The sequence below is a fragment of the Abrus precatorius genome, unplaced genomic scaffold (assembly GCF_003935025.1).
Source record: "Abrus precatorius isolate BTA unplaced genomic scaffold, Abrus_2018 Scaffold5, whole genome shotgun sequence".
Lineage (NCBI taxonomy): Eukaryota > Viridiplantae > Streptophyta > Magnoliopsida > Fabales > Fabaceae > Abrus > Abrus precatorius.
The window spans coordinates 16,668,011-16,678,516 of NW_020874395.1; the positions used below are offsets into that span (position 1 = coordinate 16,668,011).

At 30.6% G+C, this 10,506-nt stretch overlaps 1 protein-coding gene across 1 annotated transcript; it reads right to left on the bottom strand.

Moving 5' to 3' along the window:
• Positions 1-759: 759 nt before the first annotated feature.
• On the bottom strand, positions 760-2,497 carry LOC113867669 (1-aminocyclopropane-1-carboxylate synthase 7-like). Its single transcript, XM_027503091.1, has 3 exons — positions 2,327-2,497; positions 1,939-2,228; positions 760-1,624 (listed from the first exon to the last, which is right to left on the bottom strand). The coding sequence occupies exons 1-3, from the start codon at positions 2,495-2,497 to the stop codon at positions 760-762; spliced, it is 1,326 nt and encodes a 441-aa protein (XP_027358892.1).
• Positions 2,498-10,506: the final 8,009 nt, after the last annotated feature.

The window sequence follows — 10,506 nt, forward strand, 5'->3', positions numbered from 1 at the left end:
CCGTGTATTAGAACATCTATCATGCCCAACATTAGAAAGCAAATTATATAATCCTCTGATTATTAGTCTTAATCAAGTCATATTATTCATATAAGCATGACAAAGACCATGATAATTAGTATCGACCATGAAATGAGAGGTAAGTGAGGAAGGTTTTGATATTTTATTGATTCCAACCTTGCGCTGAAGCTAAAGGCCAGCCGATTAGTCTTTTGCTAGCTGTTATACGTACTTCAAACTCCCAACTCAGAGTCAATGATATGTTAAGAGAAAATATATTTTTTAACATGATGATACATGATAAAAAAATTAATAGATTATTAAAAATTATAATATTTAATGTTATTTATACATTAAATTTATTATTATAATATAATTTTCAATAAATAAATTTTTATTATACAGATGTTATAAAACGAGAAATTGATTGCCACGATCTAGTCAAGGGATTAATAATCTAATGACAAAGATTTCCTTCATTAATTATTATGGTAATTCACTTTAATGATAGTACAAAAGGATATTCCTAAGGAACTTGCTTAAGTAAAGCAAGCAAACAAGGGTTCATACGCTTCAGTAGAATCAACTTTACAATATTTGCTTCTGAAATAAGTTTCGGGACTGGTATCACCCGAACAAAGAATTTATCAAAATGGCAAGAACCATTTGGAAAAAAAAAAAAAGACTAATAAATCCGGAGATAAATAAGTTGATTAAGGAGAAATTAAAAGAGAGATAAATATTAAACTATATATATTTCTATACCCTTTCTGCCCTTCTTATTCGTTCCATGAAGTTACGTATTCTTTGCAATGCAATTTCCAGCGTGTGCTCACTCATATTTGCAAAGCACACCCTAAACCAACCCGGTTCAGAACAATGGCAGGAAGAACCAGGTGAAATATTAAGCTTCACTTCATGCAAAATAGCATCCCAAAACTCTAACTCACCTTCCCTTGTTGGCTTCTCCAACATTGGACTTAGATTCATCCAGCAAAACAAACCCGCATTTCCTTTCAAACATTCAATTCCTGCACTTCTCAAACCTTCTATGATCATTTGGTACCTTTTCCTTAACCTCTCTCTATTAGTCTCAATGTAGTTCTCAGTGAACTTCTTATCTGACAACATAGAAGCCAAAAGGTGCTGTGTCTGAGAAGATATTAAGGTGAAACTAGACATTCTTCTAGCTGTGGTCACAACCTTATCGTTGTATGAATAAATGGTGCCAACTCTAAAACCTGGAAGTCCCAGGTCTTTTGAGAGGCTATAAACTATGTGAACTCTCTCAGCATTTTTGTATTGACGAGCCTCAAGGATTTCTGCTAAGCTTATGAACTCTGAGGAAGAGAACACTGAACCTGAGTAGATTTCATCTGAGACAAGATGGATGTTCTTGCGAGTCACAAAGTCAAGAATCTCCTCCAAAACTGAGCGTTGAATTGTTATACCTAATGGGTTTGAGGGGTTTGTGATTAGCACTCCCCTCACTTTGGTGTTCATGGCTTCTGCATCTTTGTATGCAGCCTCCAAGGCTTCAGGAGTAATCTGGAAATTGTTTGAGCTGTCACAGTGGATTGGAACTATGTTCACCCCAGTTCTCCACCTTAAATCTCTATCAAACCTGTAAAAGAAAAAGAGCCAAATTGTTCTTAGTTTAACTTGTAGTTTTATGTATACCAATAAGGGTCTATTAATGCATGCGTTTGTATCCACAGCATAAATATTATCCACATAAAGCAATAAAGTATGTGCTTCCAAGTGCCAAGTAAAGAAAAAAGATTAGACTTATTTGGGGTATATTGCATTTTTTCAGAAAAACAATCATTTGTTTTTTTTCAAAAGTTTTCTCGTAGATTTTTTTAAAAAATATTTTTTTTTTCAAAACTAAATTAAACTAAACATGTATTAAATGATTCATTAAGAGATTGTTCTTACCCCGGGTAGTACGGGGTTGGAACAAGTAAAGCATCTCCTGGGTTTGCGAGGATGAAGGTTAAGAGCTCGTTGGCTGCAGTTGCACCAGCGGTGAGGACTACTCTTTGAGGGTCAAATTTTGCTCTCCCTCCTCTTACTTGTTCCATGAAGCTTGCCATTGCAGTTCTGAAGCTTTTAAGCCCATGATAGTCTTGAAACAAAGCATTCTCTCTGAAACCAGGAGCACCTTTTCCCCATGTAGAAGCCTCTGAGTGTTCTTCCAAGTACTTTTCAAGCAAATCAAATGAAACCTGTACAATAAATTAAGAGGATATATCAATCAGTTAAGCCTAAGAATAAAAAGCGGAATTTTAATTTCTTGAGTTGCCTTGTGACTGTGTACACTTACTTGATTCTCTGCCAAACCCATTTGAATAACTCCAGAGGGATTGGTTAATTCATCATAAGGGTCCTCATCATAGGCTTTCCAACCAGCAAAATAAGGAGAGTCTTCTCCATGGGTTTCAGAAACTGCAACTTTTGAAAGCTCCACACAAGGTTGCTCAATCTCAATACCCATATAGCTAGCTTCCTTGCAAAAGAGTTACCCAATTACAGAAAGCAGAAAGCTGCTGTGAGTAGGATAAAGAGAGAGAGGGAAACTTGGAGAGAACTAGAAGAAGTTGTTGTTGAATGAAAAGTTTGTGTAAACCCCCCCTATATATAGGCTTTGAGCCTTAAGACATAAAGAAAAAAATGGTTCTTCAACTTGTCTGGCGCGTTCAGCACAAACTATGAAGAAAAATATATAAATTATTGATTCTCAAGTGTAAGCAAATCGGAGCTTTACCTTTTAGGCTTTTACAGATATAGTTTATCTACTGAGACTTGTGACAACTGTGACCTTCTGCCGGATCCACACAGAAAATATATGGTGGTTGTTTGGGGGTTGATTTTTTGCCATTATAGTTCTCCTTTGCTTAAAGATTTTGCCACATATGTATTGGTTTAATGGAGATGATAGATTATTATTAATATTTTGTTTGTGTGGATTATTTAATATGGTTTGTTATTTGTTTATTAAATTGATAAAGTGGTTGAGTTCTTAAAAACAATTTCTACCATTAATTCACAACCTATGACTAATCAAATCCCCTTGCCAAACAAACTCCAAAAATTCCTTTGCGGAAACCAAATCATGCAGTATGATCTGAATAGATTTTAAACACTCTAGAATTAGAGGAGTTTAGGAGTAGTTATGTTTTGATGACCTGACAAAGATACCAAGTAACCCAAAAGGTCGATTAAGATTCTGATTTGCAAGCAGCTGGGACAAAAGAGAAGGTCTTGGGGTGATCTTCTGACCCCACTCTTGCATCAACAACAAACAACAGATCGAATTTAATGACTTTGTAAAGTTTAAACTAAACATGTTCCTATTTGTGGTTTTCTTTCCATTGGAAGGTTTAACATATAAGTGCATGTATTAGATAACTCAATTATGTGATCAAAACTCTTCTAATAAGAGTTATCATTAATTAAGTTACATTGACCATATTTAGGCAATTTTTTATTAAAAAAATATTGTGAAAATAATTTTTACACCTCCTTTTGCATTCCATGTATAAAATCTCATGTCACTGAAGAAAGAGGAAAGAGAGATTAAAAGATATATAGTGTTTTGCAATGGAGTGTAAGTTGCGCATACGTACAAATAGATAATGTAAAAATGTCAGGATTAATCTTCTTTTTTTGTAGCCATAATGTGGTGTGCCTGTCGTTTTTAAGTTGCTTTGTGTTGTTTTTGTCAGAATGAAAAGTTTGTAACCCCCCCCGCGTATATATATAGGATTTGAGGAAAAAGGGTTTCAAAACAATAAATCAGACAAAATTAAAGGTGAAGGATTTCAACACTCGCCTTCGGCATATGCATGGAAATGATTTCAGTTTAATTAACCCGAAGAGTATTGCTAAATGCCTTGTACTCTCTTTTCCTTTTCTCTTTTTTTATCGAGGTATTCAAATTAGACTGTCTACTTAAAATTTGTGAAATTAGAACCTAAAATATATATTATCTATGTGTTTCATTCAACTGTCTATGATGTTAATGATGATTTGGGCTAATAGCATAATTTGAAAACATCTTTTTATGCAAGATAATTAAAGATGCTTTGAGGGAAAAAAACCCCATCGTTGCCTTGTCAATTGTTTTTGGAGATATATATATATATATATATATATATATATATATATATATAATTTGATCCATATTACGTTTAGAAAATATTTTAAAGGAAGCTACTCATGGTACGTGTTGGATTCCTTGATTGAATTTTAAACTAACGAAAATTATAAATTAAGAAAACGTGATAACTTATTTTCCTTCATTAAGTTCTGAATTTAGTGTTAATGATTAAAATTCAAGAAACGCTAAACGTTGCCTTAATTAATATATAATTATATAGATTTTCTTTGTGTACTTTTATCTTTTAAAATGATAGCTATAAGTCATGGCTGGATTCTTTGAATTGTAAAATATACTAACAAAAAAATAGGACCAAAAATTGGAAAACGTGCCAATTTATTTTTCCATGCATGTATATTATGAAAGTTCTGAATCCAACGTTAATGATTGAAATGCCCAAAACAAACAGAACGAATGATTGTAATTAATTTGAATCCAAGACTAATTATTATCTGACCTAAATGCTTAATTAGGAACTTAGGATACGAACACCAGCCCGCGTATATAGACCATATATACATATCTCACTTGGATATGGTCGTATAATATATTTTCACGAGATAATATTAATATAGGAAAGTAATTTTGCCATGTATATATATGCATGCGTAACAACGTTTAGGAGTTTGGAATTTAAGATACTTGTCGGGATTGTGTTGTTTTTGTGGATTCAACTAACTCACTAGAATTGTTATGCATCGATCGATCTATAACCCATATAGAAGAAGAAAAAAAAAGATGATGTGGAAAAATAATAAGAATAGCAATGATGAGAAGAATAACAATGTGGTAGCTTATAGCTAGTGTATGTAACAGGGACGTGGGGTTCCAAATCATGAATATCCATGTGCTAGAGAAGATCAGCTTTAGATCTGCAGTTAATATGGTGAATCTTAATGCATAATAGAGAACGTGACATATGACGACTGTGCGGCGACTTCGGCCTGTAGGGATGAGACAAGTATCAAACAAAGGTCTTAGCAGATATTAACCTCTTTTTTATTTTTATTTTTATATTAATTGAGTCGTAGTTGTGGACTTCTTACTTGCTATAGACCCTTTTCTAACCAGATAAAATCCAACATGATTGGCTGGAAAGCATCCAATTTGATCTCTTTGTTGAATAAAAATACTCCTCATGCTCCATGAGTCTTCGGTTTAGAAAAACCTCCATGTATCCACAGATGACAAAAGCATTATCTCTAGCTACATAGCTAGAGCTCAAAGAATAAGAGACTAGGTTTTGTCTTTTACGCAATATAATTGCTTTCAAAAGCTATATAATTATAATATTATATGTGTATTATATGTTATAGCGTGTCAGTTTCATATTTAAACGGGTATAGATTTACGTTTATTTTAATGTAATTAGTTGTAATTTTGACATTAAATTTGTGTTCATAAACTTTTTAACATATTTCTAAATGATTTGTACGTTATCTTTATCTTTTCAGGATCCAAAATTGCGTTTCCATTGGGGCTAATTGACTATCAATTATGGATTCAGTAAAATTAATGTGACATGTTGTGTTAGGTGGAACAAAAAGAAGGTATATTATATGTTGGGAATGAAGCATTTAATTACCTAGAAAGTTTTCCTAAGTGTTGGACTCCAACGGAGACACAGCATGCAATGGAAGCACCCATGAAATGATCTAGAGCGTTGTGAAAATGACTAATGGTTCATTGTCTTTGAGGAAGTTTACAAGGAGATGGCTTGATTAATTGATTTGGATCTTCTCCGACATGAAAATTGTTTTCTAAACCAGAAAGTCCAGGGAATCTAGTAATTAATTAACCCTATACTAATACGTGAGATAGGGGATGTGCTCTTAATTAATTGATAACAGCTAAGTGTGTCAACTCAAAATGAATCAGTGAAGGGCCTAGACAATGTCACTTGATGACGACTAGTAATCTCTTGAATAATCAAAAGAAAATAAACTTAAAATAAGTAGGCATCATACTTCAATTTGCATGCTATTTAATTTGCTATATAATTTTTAAATTTGTTTATAAGTCATAAATTTATTAAAAGAGAGCACAATAAGGAGTACACCAACTCATACGTTGTCCAAAAGCACAGAGAAAAACAGGTGCGAATAATTACAGCTTATGGCACTTCTTGACATTTCAAAGGGTGATTACACCAATCTAAACAAAGTTACGTTAGAGACTCTCACTCTTTTCGCACAAAATCAAGACCAAGAGTACGTTTTCGTCAACTCCAAAATAAGTTCAACAACACACAATTATTTTGTCAGTAAAATCATCAAAGCAACATAATAATTTATTTTTATTTTTTTTTACAATATCCTTCTGACAATCCTTTTAGATATTAAATAATGAAACAGCTAAACATTTTTATATTTTAAATAATTAAATTTAATGATTTTTTTTCTAAAATAGTAAAAGAATCGACAAAAAGTTGTAAGAGTACAGGTTAACGGTTAAAGAATAAAAATAAAAAATTGATAAAAAAAACACCTTAAGATTAATTGAAACTCATTAAAAATACATATATATAGCGTTCTTTTGTATAAAAAACTTTTCTTTTAATCTTTTAATCACTATCCTTATTAAACTAGTATTAATCTATAACAATTACCCGTTCGAACTATACCTCAATTTGTACTTAATAGCATTTGGTTAATCAATAAAGCGTCAGTTGACCATGATTATGTTGCATGTCAAGCTGCTTGAACACTGTAATTACCTTTGAATAAGTGCTAATTATCACATTGTCCATCTGATGAAAAAAATAATTCAAGTCCGCAGAAAACTAGGAGATCAGTGATATGTTGTGTTAAGAGTTGAAAATAAACTAAGATAAAACAGAATTTGCAATAGTTTTGTATCCCAATTAGAGGGGCATGAATCTTCTCAGAAGATACATGACCAATGGTAAGATGCCACGTGGGAGTTTATGTTCCAGTGATGCTAGGATTATGTCAAGAGAGATAAGTATAGAATATTAAGTAGGTCGGATTAGACTAAGCATATATTAATATTTGAAGATTCTGTTTTCCCTCTCATCCTCCTACCTTTCCTTTATTTCATTTTTATTTGCTTGAAATATTCCATAAATATGTTGGAAATGTTGTAGTCGCACTTGTATATCCATATGCTTAACTTACATGCATGACTGATTCCTACCATGTTCGTACACACGTTTTTGTTAATGAATATAAATTGGAATACCCTTCAGAAAGTCCGAGTAAGGTTTTTCCAATCTGCACAAACATGCCAGCCAATTGCCTCTGACTACGCATGCAATTATTTTCTGTAGGCACACACAATACAAACACCCCAACACACACACACAAACACACGCAAAGTGACAAAATTCTTTGTTTATGTCTTAATGCTCGTAGTAATTCAAAACTCGAAAACGTGGCCCAACCGTGTCCACTCGCTACCTCTTTGATCCTTAATAATACAAGTTTCAAGGTTTTTAAGATCACCACCTTAGTGAATTCAAATGATCTTGTGACCTTGTTTCTAGCTCCACTTGCCTTTGTATTTAGTTCCTTCCTAATTATTGTGCTTGTCTGATATTTCTTTTCAGTAATATTGCAATATTTTTATTTGTCTCTCAACTGTTTTATAATGATATTAAATTAAAATATACATTTAATAGTTATTAAAATATTAGAACATTTAATATAAATTTCATTATTTGTGAGTAAAGATTTGTAGAAGGAAGACGAAAGATGATTTAGAATTATTAATTTAATGTTTTATGTTGCTATACATATGCTCCAAAAACTGCCTTTTTATGTGAGAATTTCTAAGCCTCAATCATGTGTTTCTCTTCAGCTCACTTTTAGCAAATAAATGCATAAACGGTGCGCGTCACTTTACTCTTACTATTGATCACGGATTTGAGTCCAACACATAGGATAGCTTAAAATTTGTGAACCAGGAAACTCCACAAAAGACTATGATGGACATATAAGTAGCTTTATCCATCAATATCCAAAGGCATGTATACTAAAATCTATCACGTCTTTAATTCTATGTATATTCTCTATCTCATTATACGCGGAACCTTTTTCATTTGTTTACTATTCTTTCTTACAATTGGTTTGTTTTCATGTTATATATTCTTCTCCCTCCTTTAAAATAACCAAGGCCAGCTCCATGCCAACCAGCCAATCTCGATCACAAAACTCTGCAATAAGTGTTGCACAGTCATACTTGTACATTGGAACTCATCAAACAGTTAGTTACTAAATTTATTACCATCATCATGTCTTAAGTAGTATGGTGTGTACTGTATAGCTTTACATGATGCTTCTTAAATTTGAAGGTTGATAAAGTCCACTTGCACATTGAGATATGATTATTAAATATAAGTCAATTGATTTATGAGGCGTCACTAATGAAGTGCATGGAGCACAACACTTCATTTCTTTTTTTAATTCCCTTTAGGTATACACAACAAGTAGTATTGTCAGTTCTATATTCCTATTGTACTTCCAATTTCGAACGACTAGAAGAGGTTAATTAAAGTAACTTTTAAGTAAGGGAAATAGAAAATTTCTAGTATTCCCACATTTAAGTAAATTTTTGATGATTCGCATGCCAGATCAAAGTGATCGAAGCCAACTTGAGAAGGGAGTGTGAATACTAGCAAATAAAGGATATTTATGACGTTATGCGTATAAATGCAGATTAACGATTTTAAACTATGGATTTAGCTTGTAAAGAATGCAATTTATTGGACGAAAGTGTAATATTTTAGTAATAGATTGAAAAATCAATGGACGAAGATTCAATGACATTGTTTATTATATGTGGTGTATGTATTTGATCATAATTTAACTAATAATTTTTTTTTATTAACAATTATAATGTGTATTTTATCTATTAAAGTACATTTTTCATTCAAGAGAAGACAAATTTTAGAAATAAAATTTGAGAATTAATATATACTAGTTCAAATGTCAAACATTATAGTTAAAAAGTTTATTATAAAATAATAGCATATACAAAAAAGGTAACGGTTAATTTTATTTTGTTAATGTATTATTTGTTTGATTAAAATTAAGTTGTTAATATAAATATTGTCAATAAAAAATTTGATGAACTAGTAGTAAGTACATATTAACTTTTTATACCAAAATCATATATTAATGTGTTGTGTCATATTATTTGTATATATTTATCATGTTCAAATTAATAGTGTAGTTATATTAAATAAAAATTATACTGCTAATAAATGCAAACTTAATGGTGACTATATATATATATATATATTATTTTTTTTAATATGTAGTATTTTGTTTATATATTAGTTGACGAGGAAAAAGATGGTAGAGATGATAACATGAGTCTACCTATTGAGTTGACTTAATAAAACGAATTGAAATCTAAAATCTATGGATTTGATCTACTTATCTTGCTAATTTATATTTTAACATAGGTTAAGCAAGATAGAATTACTTGTACTCGTTATATTACACTTTTAATTTTTTATAAAAATAAGAATGGTAATTAAGATTCGTTTTATATTTCCTAATTCTTACATATAGAAATTTAATAAAGAATAAAAAGAAAATCTGGATCTAAATATCAATAAAATTGATTATTTATTTAAGTTAGATTTTACATACACACGTCGCCATTTAAGTGACATTATTTTGAGGATTAATTAAGAAAATAAAAGAAATATCAACCTGTTATTGGGACCAATGAACTTTCAAACAATTGATTGGACTGGTTTAGTTCATAAAAGCAATTTTCTTTAAGGCAAGCCCAAATCTTTTTCCTTCTAGCCCAGAAGAAAACCAGCTGTTTAATAATTATAAACAATTGTAAGAGTTGACCTAAAAAAAAAAAACAATGGTAAGACTACTAAGAAATAAATAATTTAAATCACAAAAAAGTTATATATATAAAGAGAGAGAGAGAGAGAGAGAGAGAGAGAGAATTAACGTATTTTTAAGTTATTATATATTTTAAATTATATTATGTCACTTTTTTTAATTCAATTTTAGATTTTCAAGTTTTAAGTTCTCATAACTTTTTTCCTTAATTTTAAGTTTTAAAAAATACAATATATTTTTATTCTTTATTACCAATTATTTCAATTTAGTAATGTCTTTGTAATATAAAAAAATATTAGTATAAAATTTTGAAAATGTATGTCGATATATTATCATTTATTTTAAAAAAATATGAAAGATAAAATTCAGATTAAATTTTTGTATATATATTTAAATATTTTTCTATAATTATTTATGACATAATAAAAATTCAAAAATAAAATAACCGTGTGTTAAAAAGAACCCTCGCTAATTTATTTTTTAAATTATGAAAGCATATTGATTAATAATAAC